An 18143-nucleotide genomic window follows, 5' to 3' on the forward strand; every position below is an offset into this window, starting at 1 on the left:
GAGTGTTATCTGCAGTCGTGATTGATGTTTGCAGTCCCTCTGGTTTAGATAAGTGTCACATGCCTCGCACAGCTTTGAGCATGTGCCTGTCATCCCGTTTTGGCTATTATTCACTGCATCAGTACTTGTTCTTATGACTTACGGTCCTTTCTGAAGTGTTTTTGTATTTTTCACATACAGAGACAAACACTGCTGCTTTAATGCTACAAAAATGTTTTTCTCAATGACTTTAATTGCTAGTGAAATTTGAGAGACTTTGATTTTTTGGTAGATGGTTAGTATTCATCCTCCTAGCATGTCAGATTTTTTTTCAAATAAAAAACTGTTCCCATGGCAACTGCTTGCAACAGCTTTGGTAGAGGGGTTTCCTAGTTTACTAAAAATGTCCTTCTTACTTGTGCTTACTAGGGCTGTTGTTGTAATGCTGAGATTCTAAACTCAATACAGATACCCAGGAAAGCAATTTACACGCCACACCATGGGGGCGATTTTGACCCTGTCCTAAAACAACAGAAGTAATGGCAAAGAAGTCATATCTTGAAAAAGGTAACTTTTTAAATTTCAACATTTTTTTCCCCAATTATGAATTAGATGGAATGAAATAAGTAGTGAAAATGAAGTTTAAATGTTTTATTGATTTTGCAAAATATTTGGGTAATTTCATTACAGTTTGTGAATGTAAAACATATTTTAGAACCTAAACAAAGAGCACAGTATCTAACATATCTAAATAATTCAATTATGAATTAAAATTAATTATTGTGACTGAGTTTTTTTTGTTTTGTTCTTTGTGTGTGTTTGTTCTACTTTTTACTTTTTTACTATGTACATCACTTTGGTCAGCCTGTGTTGTTTTTAAATGTGCTTATAAATAAATTGAAATTGATTGATGATAGAAGAGCATTTCGGAAAAGCTAAAAATGAACTTTGGATAAAGAGCTGTATTAGTTATGATTAAGAAGATAAAGTAGTGCAGTCACTGTAAAAAAAAAAAAAAAAAAAAAAAAAAAAAAACTGCCTGCATTTTTACAATGAACACATAGGTGGTTACAACAAAATCAGAAATTACTGAAGTCTCTCTATCATCCTGTGTGCAGCAAGCAACCTTCTGTTCTCTTTGTGTCCATAGTGTACTCAATATTACATCTGCCACCTGTTCAGCCTGCTATAATTATTCATCACTCTACAGTCTCTTAGCTGCTACTTACAACAGATGGCTACTATTGTCAGGTCATGTTACCACGTGTGTTAGCCAGGTTAACATTTATGACAACTGTTTAATACTTCAGGGTTGTTGAAACAGGAGCCTTACTGAGCTTTTCAACCTAAAGTACTGTGTAGTGTTAACTCAAATTAAATGAGTGTTAAATACTCAGCTGTTGATGAGGTGTGTGTCAGCTGGAGGAGTCACAGTTGGTACTGAAAAGGTTGAAAATGAATTTCTAATCACTGTGGTAATCTTAGTGGTTACCACAGTGAAAAGGTGTGTTTTAGCTAAAACACTCTCTTTGCTAACACTTTTCAAGAAGTGTTTAGTACCTAACAGTGTGGCAAGCTAAACCTGAAATAAATAAAATAAAATAAATTAATAATGGACTAAAAATACTAAATGAATTTCCACGTGACATGAAAAAAGTCTCGGGGATAAGTCAAAAATGAATGCAGACTTTATGTCTTCTATTATTCGATATTTGTCTTCTAAAAATGATTTTTATGCAGGACTAATTGGCCAAAAGCAAAAAGTGGTAATGCTGTCCTGGATGTGTGTGACATTTACGAAAATAATTCATCCCAATTCGTGCTTTGTTGTCCTACAAACAAACCAAACGTGTACTTTTAGTTCTGTTTAAGCACTCAGCGCACGGTTAAAACAGCACGCAGGCTTCTGTTGTACTTGTAAAACACTGTTAGGCCTTTGCATGTTTTAAAAAGGGTTTTAAAAAAAATTGGCACATATAACCTTCATAATTCTGCAATTCTTTGTCTGTGCTCAAACCTAATTTCTACTATGCCTTCTATTCTAATGTAACCTAGAGCTTACAGCAGCATGGTAGAAAAGTACAGTGAGCCAATTTCTTCCTAATCCAACACCGCAAGATTTTTTTTTCTTTTAACTTTAGGGCAAATTTCAAAGATATCTAGAGGTATAGCAGTTAATGAGTGTAGTAGAGTTTATGTGTGTGCCAGTGGGCTGGATTTTAGAACAAAACCAGCCTTTCAAGGAACAGCAATAGAGGTAAAGTCACAGGATTAAGAAATGTGTAATGCAAAGCAGGTGATTGTTCACAGTCACAGTAAACACTGCCCCTCTTCTTTCAACTGCAACTAAAACTATGAGCACATGATGACTGTGGTTACAGGGGGTAGGGCTGGGTGGAAGGTTCACTGAGGGAGAAATGCATTCAAAGATTAACAGTCTCACTGTGTGGTGGTTCTTATAAATGCAGAGGAAAAGTTTTCTTTTACAAGAGTACCCCCCCCCCCCCAAACAAACAAACAAACAAAGAAACAAACAAAAAACGAACAAACAAAAACAAACCTGTCACAGCTGTCATTCTCCCCTTTTCCCTACTTTCATCTCCTTTTCTCTACTGTTGTATTTTCGACTCCCTTTCATCTCCTCTTTCCTCTTTGCCTTCATTCTTGACGTCTCTCCTGTCTCACACGTATAACTTGTTTGACTTGGTGTTCCCTTTCTATTACTTTTATTACAAACGCATTTTTCGCTCCTCTCCTTTCCTTCTGTCTCTAGCATCTTTTTTCTTTCTTAGTGAATTCACTTAGAGCTAATTGCTTCCAGCAGGCTTTTCTCCAACTCTGTCACGCTGCTCTCCATCATGTGATGATATTATGTGGGTTTGTTACTGGTGGCAAACAGACTGCTCATTGGAGAAAAAGCCTGGAATACTTCAGTCTGTGGTTGAGAGCCCGTTTGACCACATCTGCTACGAAGGCGATGAGATTCTTTGCAGTGTAGAGAAAACACATTTTTCTTTTTACTTTTTGGGACCAGCTGACACGTTTCTTAAATGGCTGAGGAGGTTTTAATTCCACCGTCGGGGAAAATCACTTCGGTAAGTACAGACAGACAGGAATTAAACAGGTCAGAGGCAGAACTGAGGCTATCAACTGACTGATCCCATCTTGTGCTGGACATTAATTATATCAGCTAATAGCATTTAATATCGAGAAGAGGCCCTCTACTTTATCACAATTTTTAAGTAAGGTTGAAAGTTGAAACAAATTTATTGTGGTAAAAAGAAATCGCTGATTTTCTTTTTAAATAAATGAGACATGATTTACCAATTTTTGGAAACTGAGTAAACAAAATAACGTTTTCAGTGGGTCAAGCTTAATAACTGAGTGAACAGAAATCATTTTGAATTTAATTTGTCATGTTCATTTGTAAAAATCAATGAAAACTTTCAGCTGTAAGAATCAGTTTTTTTATTTGTATATTACACCAAATACAGCTTTACAGTACCAGTGAGAGGTTAGTTCATTTTACATTAAATTCTCCTCTGATAAATCTTTTTCTATTGCTAGTCCATCTTGTGATCTCCATAGATGTGAATGCTTTCAGTAATGTACTTCACAAGTAGTAACCTAGTAGATAGTAGAAAATGTAAATTTGAAAATGTTAAATGCCTTTGTAAAACAGACTCACCATAACACTCTGGATGACACTTTCATTAAGATAGAGAGGATAGTAGAAATGTTAACACAGTGGTGTTGTTTATCCAACACTAAAGTTGGATAAAAAACTTGACTTATGGACTTCATGACTGACACGATTTTCTGATCTTCTGTCTTCCTGTTCAAATGTATCAAACAATAATCAATAACTCCATGACTCATCATTGGTGAAGAGCAAGCTGAAATAAGTCTCAATATGTGTTTCGACTCAGGAATGGTCTCGTGTGCAGCTAATGATGTTGGACACCAAACACATCAGAACATCAAAAGTAGCATTTTAAACTAACCAAGCACACAGACTGTGTGACAAACAGCCACGTATCAACAATAAAGAACACCAGCCCATCTACATCTTAGCTTTGCAACATGCTTAGATAATGTTAACTCAAACTTCATGCATGAGTCTCAAATTTTGAGAAGTAAAAATGAATCCTAAAGACTTCAGTACAACAAAGGACTTTACTAATAAACATTTTTTATACAGAAAATTGAGCACACTTATATAAGTTAATATAGATCATAACCTTGAACCCGTAAACCCTTCTGCTCTGCAACAACAGTTCAACAATACATGGTTTTTATTCCAGCAATGTGATGCTCAGAGTTCTCCTCTGAGTTCTAAATATATTAACAGGTTATGAATGAAATAGAAAATGCAGTCATAATTAACATTTCCATACTATGCTTCACTTTGTTTTTTATGTTGATTGTTTTCATGGTCAGATGGCCCATCACAGTGAATTATGGGACAGTATTTTATCCTCCCCTTTCATAAAGGATTGTCTAGTGTTTGCTAAAGGAAGCAAAAAAGGAAGCACTGAAGCTCTTTTGCTTAGTATTTGGAGAAATATAACAGCTCTTATTGTTGCTCCATGCAGATGCTTCTGGTTCAAGTCTCTCAGTTAAGAACCGTCCTAAACAAAATGGACTAATAGAACGCACCTGTGATTTTAGCTGACCCGTGGGATCCGCGGGTACTTGTGGCTATCATATCTGCCATTTTGCCTTCAGTCCTATCACTTTCCCTCTTTGCAACCATTCGGCTACACTTATCCAGTCTGAGTGACATGCTGATGTACTCGCTGTCCTGGTGAGGTGGATCAGTGACTTGATGCGGTACAGCTCAGTGTCATCCATGTACAGGAAGTACATGGATGGGGGTGGAACCTTATGCAGAACAAGAGTAGGGACAGTCCATCATATCATCATATTCTGCTGTTGATGGTTACTTGTGTGATATCATTGTTCTATGAAGTTTCTGATGAAGGATGTTAGCCGACTATTAGCTCTTACTCTGCCAAGTAGTCCACTATCCATGTGTAGGGCTCTCTGTTGAAGTCAGTCCAGGAGATACTAAGGTTAGTCTGCCTATCAACCAGGATTTAGTACTTTGGCCCTGTGGTGTTATTTCCAGTAGTTTTCATATATTTACTCATGTACCTACTCAGCTTGGTTGTTACGAGGCCTGAGAGGAGATTCCATGTTGCTGGAGGCTATCCCAGCCACCATAGGATGAGAGGCGGGGTACAGTCTGGACAGATTGCCAGTATGTCGCAGAGCTAACACAGAAAGACAACCATTTATACTCACATTAGCACCAATGGGCAAAGTAGAATAATCACCAATTAACCTGTTACCCTTCATGCATTTGGACTGTGGGAGGAAGTAGGAGCACCAGGACAGAATGCACGCATATACGAGGGGAACATGCAAACTCTACACAGTGCTGTGAGGCAACAGTGCTACCTGTCACACCACTGTGCTGCCCCAATTCAATGCAGTTCAGTTCAGTTCAAGAGAATTTACATAGTGTCAAATCACAATAGCAAGAGACGAGATTGAAGAGAAGCGAGCCAAAGATTAATAATAACTTATGAATAAATGTATAGTGGTGTATAACTGGGTGTGTGAACTCAGCAGTCACCATGCATGTGAGTGTCTGCTACAGTTTCACGCTCCTGCAGGTTGCTGGTTGAAAGGAATACTGCTCACTTGAATTAAAAGAAAAATTAAGGAAAATGTTCCTTTCTTTAAGAATGATGCATGCTCCTCGTAATGATGATTTTTGTGTAAATCTTAAAGCTATTTATTAAAGAAAAATTGGACAGCTTCGAACTCTGTATAGTTGTTGAGTCATTAAAGCTGGAGCAGGTAATCACACCAAACTTAATTAGTTGATGTATAAGTATTGAAATATTTGCCGTTGTATAGTTTATCTTTTTATGAAAAATCTCTGTGAAAGAGTGACCTGTGCTACACATCAGTAACTGTTTTCTTGAGGATTTTATGACTTTTTGAAAATGAAGTTTACCTGTAGCTGTTATCACCACTGTACTTATTTGTCACTGGCTTCACTTTGATTTTATATGCAGTTAACGTGTCTCCTGCTAACTGAGAAGCTTTTTGCTGCCATGTTTATTTCTCTGTTTGGCCAAAGTTATAATTGCTAGATCCTGGTGCACACTACACTTCCTGATCCTCTTTATGGGTCTTTTTTAATCATAAAAGGTATGTTAAAATCTATAACAGACTAATGGGCAGCAGTGCAGAGGCTTCAGGCTTGCCTTGTGGTTTAAAGGATTTCTTCAGCATTAACGTAATCCAGAGTCAGCTGTCAGTATTTCCACTGCTACAAAGCAAACAATAACTGTTGGTAGTTAACTGAGAAACTTTATTGCAAACAGCAACCCACAAGAACTTGAGACTATAGCACTCACTACGCCTGTGGGTTGTTGGATTTATGCCTGAGAAATTTAATTGTGCGACTGGCAATGAATACCTGCTCCCATGAAATGAAATTATTAGCTCAGATTATGTTTTTTCTCACGTGCAGCTTTTGCCAAAACTGTATTCCATAAAGAAAACCTATGATGATGTTAAAAGGGAGTTTTTCCTTCCTACTGATGCCAAAAGCTTGCTCAAAGTGGGTCGTTTGATTGTTGAGGTTCTCTGTTAATGCACGGTCTACCTTAGAATATAAAGCGCCTTGAGGTGACTTTTGTTGTGATTTGGCGCTGTGTAAATAAAATTGAATTGAATTGAATTCATCTTTCATTAGTTCAGATAATTCTGCCCCTGAAGGCGAGGAGTAGTTTTTTTGTCTGTTTGTTTTCAAATTACTATGTTCAAATTTTGTGTGATAGTCAAATACAGGTTGTGAAAAACCAGTTTACACTTTATATTAGCTGCAATGTTTATACATCATTTTCAAATTTCGTCGTCAACCTGAGTACCTATTTTAGGTAAGCATTTGTCCTTCAATGTTAGTGTCCAAGAGAAAGTGACCTCGAAAAAGAATTTTAAGAAATATTATCAAGTGATGTATAAAAGGAAAGGGCATGGAGAGAGATGTACAACACATTCTAGTTCTAGTGTTGTGTCTTTGACTGCAGTTCAGCCCCAGACTCATCAGAAAATTACTATTACTATGAAAATTATACACTGTAATGCTCAGGTTTAAAAAATGTATGATGATGTCTTAATACCTTATATATATAGATCTGGCCACTATAGGACACCTTGTCTCATATGAAAAAAGAATTTTTAAAAAATTTAATCAGAGATTTATAAATCTAACCACTGATGAAAATTTACAGACAGACTTAGCACAAAAAGAGGTGTTTGATTATTTCTTTGTTTTAAAAGTGCTACTTGACAAAAAGTCTAAAACCATTGGAAAGCCTGTTTATGTTCGTAAGGAAAATGCATTTGTGGGTCGAGCAGCAGTTGAGTTTGGGGGTTGTGCCCATGAAAAACTTGCCAAATCTTCTCTATTAGTACCCATAACATCATATTGGCAATTTAACAATGTATTTGTTGAACAAACAGGGACATCAGTAACATGTGGAAAAACCACAGACAAAGATATAGACATTATTTAAACCCAATTGTTACTGCAGCACAAGGGACGTAACGATGTGGTGAATTAGAGCTATATTAGAAAAATTTAAAAAATTAAATAAAATTAATTAATAAATAAGAAAAAGAGTGTACACAAAAGCCACAGTACTATACTGTGTAAAAATGGTTACTGTATATGGTAGAATACACCAGGATATTTATTTTTCATATCTACCTAAAGTGCAGTGGGAGTGATAATAATCTAACTATTCATCGTGTGTGGGTACAGTCTGACTGCTGTCAGGATGAAGCTGGCCCTCTTTACTAGTCCCCAGCAGAAGCCACCACAGAAGGCCTTCTTGTACAGAGCATGAGTGTTCTGTGACCGGTCCGGTTTATTGTTAAGGTAAACACCCAGGAATGTGTGCGTGTCCTTGAAGTCCAAACCATGTGTGTTCACCCTTAATGGTTTCATCTGGTGCTTTATCTGACGTCCAGTCTATACAGGGTAAAGAGGAAGGGAGAGAGCATCCTGCTAGATACCACCACCTTAGACACACAACCCTGAAGCCTCACATATTGTTTGCTATTAGTGAGGGTGTCGATTGTCCAAGCAGTCAGGTAACAGTCGACTCCTGCTCCTTCCAGCCTCTCTCTCAGCAGTGCCAGGTGGATTATACTGAATAACTGGAGAATTCAAAAGTCATGACCTTCACAGCGCTTCTAGTACTCTCCGGGTGTGAAAGTGATCTGCGCAGGTAGATGGCCACATCAAAAGGCCAGCTTAGTCACATACTCCAGTGGGATTCAAGTCAGCCCTGTGGTTGTGTTGGTCACTCTGGCACGAACAGCACACCCAAGCTGATCCACAAGTGTTCGAAGGGATTGTGTTCAGGACTACAGGCAGGCCATTCGATCCTCTCCACTCCCAAATTCTTGAGGGAGTCTTTGATAAACCCCGCTTTATGGGGGTGAGAGTTGTCATCTTGGAGGACAGTGTTTGGTCCCAGACTCTGCAGACATGGGCTTGTCACTGGTTGTAGAATCTTGTCTCAATATCTCTGAATGGAGATTGCCTCAAATTATGACAAGCCTTGAGGTTCCAGTGAGGGAGATGCCACTTCTGTCAAAGTGACCTAAGAAGCAGGACTCAAATGCAGGGCTCCAAATAAATGACAGTGCATTTACTTACAGTGAATATTTTGCAAAATCAGAAAGGTTAAAGCAGTAGCAACAGTCACAGTCTCGTCCAGGTATATCCTCATTATCCAAACAAATCCTGTCAACTCCCAGTTCCACACAAAAGCCAGCACACAACTCCATGTCAGACAGTACTCTGAGCAAACCTACAGTTTCCAAAGCTCTTCTTTCCATGTTTCCACACTATTTTTCTATTTTTGGCAAGATAACCCTATGCTGAACTTCAAAGGAGCGACTCCATCATGTTTTAGACATTGTTGTAGACACACTGTTGTACCTTGTACCTACTTTTGTACCTCATCGCTCCATAAGACCTGTCGCACAGATGTTCAGTTCAATTCTGTGAACAGTAGATGGGTCAAATGCATCTCTCAGGTGCTGTATCTGTCTTTTGCTGGATTATGTAAGGCCATCACTTTCTGTTCATCTGGTGTAGATCTTTTAAAATGTCTGCCACACCACACGCACCACACACCATGCTGATGCACCAAGTTTTCATTTACCTGGTGCAGGTATGTCTGTCAAACTGACAGTAATAAATTTTATATTAATAGTTTTTTACAAGATGATATAGAAACAAAGAGTCTAAAGAGTCCTTTGGTAAGTTGTCTGTTACATGTAGACATAATACTGGTTCATTCCTGGAATGGTTTGGTGCCTTCATGAGTCAGCGTTAAATAGCTTAACAATTACAAATTCCTCTAAAAGTCAGGTACAATGAGTGGACTGAAAATGAATAAAAAAGTGTCCAAAGAAAAACAGTGAAAGACTTCCAGAAATGTAAAAGTCTGACTGATTAGAAGCTAAATATAAAGAAAGTGTGTGTGAAAGACTTTCACACAGTAATGTTTATAATCTGATTGCTTTACACAAACTTTCTTATTTGTCATGCAATCAGAGATTTATAAATGTTGGTGAAAAAATTACAATTTAAAACTTAACTGATCTTTTATTCACACAGTGTATAAAATGTTTTGTTTTAACTTTAAGAAGAAATGACCTTACCATCGTACTCTGCATGAAACCTACTTGTTAATGTGTCTCTCATGCTCTGTCTACAGCACCTCACGGCCTCTTTGCTGGCAGTGGCATTCCTTACCTCCTTTGGGAGCTCTATGCTTTATGGGTACAATCTGGCTGTCGTAAACTCCCCTGCTGTGGTAAGACACACACACACACACACACATGCACACACACACACACACATCTGTAAAGTAGTTTATTGAAGTGTAATTATAAGTGCATTTGTTTATAGCACCAGTTATATTCTGTATGGCAAGTGCCAGGAATTTGGTTTTGGAGGCTTTCTGGTTTCAGTGTATTTAAGTTTCCATTTGTAGTCCCGATAATATTGATTGATCATACAGACACTCAAAATTGCTGTTTTTGGCCAACATAGATATCCAAGCTTTTGCAGCTGATCAAACACACAAACCCACACATGTGCAATAAGACTGCTATACGTGCAATTCTTCTTCTGACGAAGTTGTGTTTTTGTATTTTCCTACTCAGTTGTATATAGTATTTGTATTTCTATTTTATTCTATTGTATATATTATTCTATTCTATTTTATTCTATTGTATATAGTATTTTATTTTATTTTATTGTATTTTATTGCATTCCAGTGTTTTCTAATTTCTGCTACATAACTTTGCACTTTTGCTGTAACAAAACAAATTTCCCACCTGTGGGACTAATAAAGGCCATCTTATCTTATCTTATCTTATCTTAAACATTTCTGGCACAGCTTCACCTCCTTCCAAGATGGAGAAGGACAAAGATTTTTCTTATTCATTTTTTTAATAGTTCCTGTGATTGCTACGTGTAATTTTAACTTGTTTGCATTTTTCTGTAGTAGTGGTTCAGTCCAGGGCCTATTTGGGCACCATTAGGTTTAACCAGCCAGCCAGTACCACCCCCTTAATTGCTAATTGGTCAGTTTGTTTATGTGCGAATGTGTGATTGGTTCACTTGGAATTATTCTTTATTTAAACACAAACTATTTGGTATTTTGTAAAAAATGCTGTTACCGGAATTACTTGGTATTCAGTTTTGGTGTTTTCTGTTGAAACCGACAGTTTGTCTGAAGGAGGGGAGCACATGCCCTCAAAGTTACCCCGAGATAAAAAAAAAAAAAGACTGATATTCTCATGTTCTACAAGCTAAAGACTAGCTCGCATTCTACTTTTAAATTCTCTAGGAACAACAAGTAAGCCAGAAATCTAAGACTGAAGTGCTGTTTTGGGATGACAGGGTACTGGTACTACGAGGTCTTTAAGATAAGATGGGGCAGCGATAGGTCGGGTTGGGGGATCAAATACACTGAAGGGCTACCCTGAGGTACCCCTGAGCGAGGTACCGTCCCCACATACTGCTCCCCGGGTGCTGGATTGCTGACTGCCCACTGCTTCACTGAGTAAATGGGTTAAATGCAGAGGACTAATTTCCCTATTGGGATTAATAAAGTATACGTGACATTATTGAAGACCTTGTATGTGAAAAAGAGTTTTTTTAAATTTAATTCTGTATTTAAGGGGGACCCAATGAAGAGACACCTATATGGGAAAATACATTCTCTCTTTCTAGTCCCTGTCAGGACTCTCACTGCCCATTTCGGTTCAACTGAAAGTTTTTCAGGGAGTTTGTAGGACAACCTGATAAAAATGAATTACAGTAGTCCGACCTAGAAGTAATAAATGCATGAACAAAAATTTCAGCGTCACTCTGAGACAGGATATTTCTAGAGATATTGCAGAAATACACGATAGCAGTCCTACATATTTGTTTAAGATGTGCATTAAAAGATGTATCCTCATGACAAATTAGTCCAAGAATCCTCACAGTGCTTCTGGAGGCCAAGGTAATGCCATTTGGTTATGTTGTGTTATCTGGCTTCATGTGTAGATAAAGTTGTGAAAATGTATGCTATGCCTTCTGATGATACTAACTAAGGGAAACCTGTATCATGTAAATAGGATTGGTCATAGTACAGAACTGTGTGTAACTTCATAATTAACCTTAGTGTATGAAGAGGACTCTCCATTTGAATAAACTGACTGTAATAAAATACTGAGGTTCAACAGGACAAGCACAGAGTTGAGTCCACTGTCACACTGTCAGTGGACATATGAAGATGATTTGTAGCCTTCACAAACACCACTTTCATCTGACTGAGACTCTTCAAATAAAGCACTTATCTGCAGCTGATCAGTTTGCTGTTTTATACCTTGTCCATCAAGAATTCTTCAGATAAAAGGAAGATTAATTAGCTAAGACAGCTGGGTCAAGTAATGTCTTTTTAAGTAATGGTTTATTTACTGCAAGTGTAAAGGTGGTACAGGCCATTAACAGAGAAAAGTTGATCATAGTTTCCAAAAGTTGAATCTGTTCATCTGGACGTAGCGTTTTGTGGGAGAAACGTTTCGTCACTCATCCAAGTGACTTCTTCAGTCTCAGCTGACTGCAGGTTTCCCCAAACCTTATAAACAGTACATTTGCATAATGACTGAAACCAGCCCACTGAAGGAACAATGGGCTGTGAGGTCAGTTCCTTAATCATAATTATGCAAATTCCCATGACCATTGACCAACAATCACTGACCAAAACCCACTGATCAAAGAACACTGATCAATGGCCATGAGTACCATTCACAGAGAGTTGGGGAATGGCTGCAATCACAGCATTGTAAGATGGCGACCGATGTACCCTTAGGCCCCCTCCTCAATTCAGAGATGGCCTCCTTGACTCCGCCCTCAAACCAGCGTTCTTCCCTGTCCAGGATGTGTACATCCTCATCCTTGAAAGAGTGTCCACTGGCCTGTAGGTGTAAATAAACTGCAGAGTCCTGGCCTGATGAGGTAGCTCTTCTGTGTTGTGCCATCCGCTTCGCTAGAAGTTGTTTGGTTTCCCCGATGTATAAATCCTGGCAATCCTCCTGGCACTTAACAGCGTACACTATGTTACTCTGTTTGTGTCGGGGGACCCGATCCTTGGGGTGGACCAGTTTTTGGCGCAGCGTATTTTGGGGTTTAAAAGCCACAGAGACGCGGTGTTTAGAAAAAATGCGTCTCAACTGTTCCGATACTCCTGACACATACGGGATCACTACAGGTTTTCGCCTGGGCAGCGGTTGTCCTTCTCTCCTGGATCGGCTGGAGCTTTCTTTAGGTGCCTTCCCAGCTTTGACAAAAGTCCAGTTGGGATAACCACATTTACTCAGGGCCTTCTTGATGTGCTGTTCTTCTGCCTCCCTGGCCGCTGTGTCAGTGGGGATGGTGTTCGCTCTGTGTTGTAGCGTCCTGATGACACCCAGTTTGTGCTCCAGTGGATGATGAGAGTCAAACCTTAAAGACTGATCCGTATGTGTAGGTTTACGGTACACGTCAGCTTTTAGATGTCCCCCATTACTGATGGAAATCTCACAGTCTAAGAAGGCTAACCTGCCACTTTTCATATCCTCCCTGGTGAATTTGATGTGTCGGTCCACCGAGTTAATGTGATCCGTGAAATGTAGTACGTCCTGAGATTTGATTTTCACCCAGGTGTCATCCACATATCTGAACCAATGGCTTGGTGGTGTTCCAGGGTAGGATAGCAAAGCCCTCTTTTCCACTTCTTCCATGTACAAATTGGCCACGATGGGTGAAACTGGGGAGCCCATGGCACACCCATGTTTCTGCCTGTAGAACTGACCCTTGTATGTGAAGTAGGTGGAATGAAGACACAGTTCCAAAAGCAAACACACATGGTCGATGCTGAGAGTGGTCTTGCTGCTGAGGTTGGTGTCATCCTGTAATCTCTTACGGACTACCTCCAACGCTTCCGTGACTGGGATGCAAGTGAAGAGAGATGTAACATCGTACGAGACCATGGTTTCATCTGCCTCCATAATGACCTCTCTCACCTTCTCAACAAAATCCAGGGTGTTCTGGATGTGGTGTTCAGAGCTGCCCACCAGCGGGTTGAGGATCGAAGCCAGGAACTTGGAGATGTTATAGGTGACCGAGTTGATCATGCAGACAATTGGTCTTAAAGGTGCACCCTGCTTATGTATTTTCGGTAAACCATACAGACTTGGTGTAGACTCCCCTGGGTACAGCCTGTGGTATGAGGTCCGGTCGATAGCCTTGTCTTGTTCTAACTGCTTCAGACAGTCTATCACCCTCTTCCTGTAGCCACTTCCTGGGTCTCGTTTCAGGGGCTCATAAGTATTTTCATCACTGAGTAGTGACAAAATCTTCTCATGATAGTCTTTCTGGTTAAGCAAAACTGTGCACCTACCCTTGTCTGCCGGAAGGATGATAATGTTGTTGTCATCACTAAGTGATGTGAGTGCCTTCCTCTCCTCCATGGTGATGTTGGATGCTGGGGGCTTTGCATTGCTGAGACAGGCCGAAACTTTCGTCCGTAGTTGCTCTGCTTCCACTTCTGCAATATTGTTGTTACGAATTGCTGTTTCTGTGGCTGTGATCAGCTCCACTAGAGGGATTTGTCTCGGTGTGACGGCAAAATTCAACCCTTTAGCAAGGATGTTTTTCTCTGTTTGGGTGAGCTGTCTGTCAGACAAATTCTTCACCCACTTGTCCACATCCTCCGTGTCGCATCCTTGTCTCTTCTGGCCACTGAGGACACTCTCCGTATTTTGTGGTGGTTTCCGACGTACAAAAAGTAAGTCAAACTTCCTTTGTTGCCTGGTCTTAGACTTCTTGTGCTGTGCTAGACGAGCCTTCTCAGTGAAGTCAAACACCTTTTTAAGAGTATTCTCATCTAAAAGCATAGTCAGTCTCCGTCGGATCCGCTCCTCTTGAGATTTTAGCATGTCGATGGTAAAATTTGTCTGCCTCACCCGTTCATTAAGCAACTGATGCTGTGCCTTCTGGAGGATTTTTGTTGCCCGGAAGCCTTTAACTGAAGAGCTCATTTGCAGACTTTTAGGAGTAATCCTGTTTTGTTGGCATCTGAGGCTGAATTTCAGGTGGTTCCTGTAGTCCGCCATCTTACGTGCTGTTTGCTCATACTGACGTACAAGCTTTAGGCAGTCCTTGCCAAAGTGGGTTAAAACGTCTTGATGCATTCTCAATCATCCAGGAAAGTAAATCTCCAAAAGTTGAATCTGTTCATCTGGACGTAGCGTTTTGTGGGAGAAACATTTCGTCACTCATCCACCCCAAGGATCGGGTCCCCCGACACAAACAGAGTAACATAGTGTACGCTGTTAAGTGCCAGGATTTATACATCGGGGAAACCAAACAACCTCTAGCGAAGCGGATGGCACAACACAGAAGAGCTACCTCATCAGGCCAGGACTCTGCAGTTTATTTACACCTACAGGCCAGTGGACACTCTTTCAATGATGAGGATGTACACATCCTGGACAGGGAAGAACGCTGGTTTGAGCACGGAATCAAGGAGGCCATTTACGTGAAAAGGGAAAGACCATCTCTGAATCGAGGAGGGGGCCTAAGGGTACATCGGTCGCCATCTTACAATGCTGTGATTGCAGCCATTCCCCAACTCTCTGTGAATGGGACTCATGGCCATTGATCAGTGTTCTTTGATCAGTGGGTTTTGGTCAGTGATTGTTGATCAATGGTCATGAGAATTTGCATAATTATGATTAAGGAACTGACCTCACAGCCCATTGTTCCTTCAGTGGGCTGGTTTCAGTCATTATGCAAATGTGCTGTTTATAAGGTTTGGGGAAACCTGCAGTCAGCTGAGACTGAAGAAGTCACTTGGATGAGTGACGAAACGTTTCTCCCACAAAACGCTACGTCCAGATGAACAGATTCAACTTTTGGAGATTTACTTTCCTGGATGATTGAGAATGCATCAAGACGTTGATCATAGTTAAGACTGAGGCATGAATTAATTGTAGGACTTCTTTGAGCAGTCTTGTGGGAATTGGGTTTGATAACAACGGGTGGATTATATTCTTAAACTTAGTTACAGCACTTTCAGAAAGACATCTACTGTGATAAAGTCTACTCTCCACTGCTGTGTAATCAATTATTGTAAATGTGAATGTTATCAGGAAATGATCAGACAGCAGAGGGTTTTCAGGAAACACTGTTAAATGTTCAGTTTCTATGCCATATGTTAAAACAAGATCTAGAGTGTGATTAAAGTGGTGGGTGGGTTCTTTTACATTTTGACAGAAGCCAATTGAGTCTAATAACAGATTAAATGCCATGTTGAGGCTGTCATTTTTAGCATCTACATGGATGTTAAAATCACCCACAATAATTATTTTATCTGAGCTGAGCACTAAATCAGATAAAAACTTCCCCCTTTGCTTTGAGGAAGCTGACAATTAGAATGACTCGGAGGTGTTGATTCATTTAAACTAACATAATCATCCTGCTGCAACCAGGTTTCTGTAAGGCAGAGTAAATCGATTTGCTAATGAATTGCTAATTCACAGGTACTAACAGGGACTTAGAAGAGAGAATGCTAATGTGTATTAATTCACATTTCACTGCTTTATTCTTTAGTGCAGTTGTGGATAATATATGTTGTTCTTTCTTTGTGATTTTTTTTAATGTTTAAATTGTTTTGGGGGGTAGCAGGAGGAGAGAAGCTGCAGAGAGGCGTGTAAGACTGCAACTCTGCTTCCTGGTCCCAACTCTGGATAGTCACATTTAGAGAGGTATAATAAATATAAATATAAATATAAATATAAATATAATAAAGGAACTGATAATAACCAGTTCAGCTGCTGATTGCTTTTGCTAATTCAGCACTGTTCAGCTTGGCGTAAACAGACAAACCGGTTATCCAAACATGTACGCATCTGAGAAAAAGTCAGGGTCAAGTCAGGTCACAAGGAGAATATATACACAGAAAGGCCCCAGCTGGGGTTAGAACCAAGAGTATATTTACTCTATTACCTCCCTTACTAAAGCTAAAGTTATCTGAATGTAGTAAAATAAATGTTCACATAAAGGGGTAGGTGCTGGCACCTGATAACTGTACATCTGTCACAAGACAAACTGCTACTTTTACTGATTGAAAAATATATCTGATAATAATGATCATCAGGGAACCCAAAGGGGTTTGGTCTTTGAGTGCTCTTGCCAGTCATGAGTAGGGATGGGTATTGATAAGATTTTCACGATTCCGATTCCATTTTCGATTCTGTTTAACGATTCGATTCTTTATCGATTCTTTTTAAAAAAGGAGAACACTAAGGTCGATTAGCTTAGAACTTTGTTTTATATCTTCTCTTTGAACAAGATAGAAATTTAGGAGTAACATGGCCTTACAAACCCAACAGTGAGATCTTAAGAGATCCACAGCCTACGGCTCTTCAATGGGGTGTCACAGGGTCCCCAGGAAAAAATTGTAAATGTAAAATAATAAAATAAATATTCTTCTGTAGCAATAACAAAGTATAACATAAATTATTCTGTAGCAATTACACAAGACTATCCAGTAATGTCCCTGCCTACAATTAAACACATTCACTTACCGAAAATCGGGGCAAATGGGTGCAAGCCTTTGACCACAAACTTAGTCACTGCTCGGTCACATTCGTCTATCCTGGCCTGAAAGGAGACGCTACCGGTAGACTGCAGCGAGAACTGCCAGCCAGACTCTGTCTGTCTCATCATGGTCACCTAAATGCACAGTAATGGCAGGTTTTGTAATAAAGCAGATCGCGCTAACATAATATGCACTGTTAGCTGATTATTTACCTGTCGCATTAACGGGAGAGGACGTGCAAACGTTACCGCTGCTGCTGGGTTGAGATTCACGAGTCCGGAGCGGAATTAAAAACACGACATTCATTTAAGGTTATCGCGTGTTTTGTGAGCAAATGCTTTTGCATATTCGTAGTGTTTCCTCCCTTAAATGAAATATCTACTTTGCAAGTATTGCAAGTTGCCCTGTTGTCATCCGTTCTGGTAAAGTATAACCAAACTTTTGAGCGTTTGAGCCGCTTAGGCGCCCTGCCAGGTAAATGACGCTCTGCAACGTGGTGACGTCATTCGGGGCGACTGGAATCGATACGGGAATCGTTTGCAAAAATGGCAAACGATTCCAAGGAATTGAAACAGTGGGAACCGGTTCTCAACAAGAACCGGGTTTCGATACCCATCCCTAGTCATGAGAGGTCTATTGATATTTGTTACAAATAAATATTCGGTTTGAAAAATGCTGGTCCATGACTGGTCTCAGTTCACACGTGGGTAATGAAAATCTCAAATAAAAATGATCTTCTTTGTTGTTAAAGAAGATCAGAAAAAGAAAAAGAAAGACGAGGCATGCTACTAGTTGAGTAACAGCATGTGTCTGTCAGTTTTCCTGGCATGTAACACATGGTTCTACTTTAGGGGAAACTGAAGTTCACGCTAACACGTGCTGTCATGTGTAAACTGATCAGGAGGTTTAGCTCAGACAAGA

General features: G+C 39.6%; 1 protein-coding gene across 1 annotated transcript in view; it reads left to right on the forward strand.

The window, feature by feature from the left end:
• The first annotated feature begins 2895 nt into the window (after positions 1-2895).
• slc2a15a (solute carrier family 2 member 15a) overlaps positions 2896-18143 on the forward strand; it is a 44027-nt gene continuing 28779 nt past the window's right edge. Inside the window, exons 1-2 of the mRNA XM_003456688.4 lie at positions 2896-3074; positions 9798-9896. Of these exons, the coding sequence (XP_003456736.1) occupies positions 3030-3074; positions 9798-9896 (144 nt within the window). The 5' untranslated portion in view covers positions 2896-3029. The remainder of the gene's footprint in view (positions 3075-9797; positions 9897-18143) is intronic.

This window comes from Oreochromis niloticus, linkage group LG13 (assembly GCF_001858045.2).
Source record: "Oreochromis niloticus isolate F11D_XX linkage group LG13, O_niloticus_UMD_NMBU, whole genome shotgun sequence".
NCBI classification, from domain to species: Eukaryota; Metazoa; Chordata; class Actinopteri; order Cichliformes; family Cichlidae; genus Oreochromis; species Oreochromis niloticus.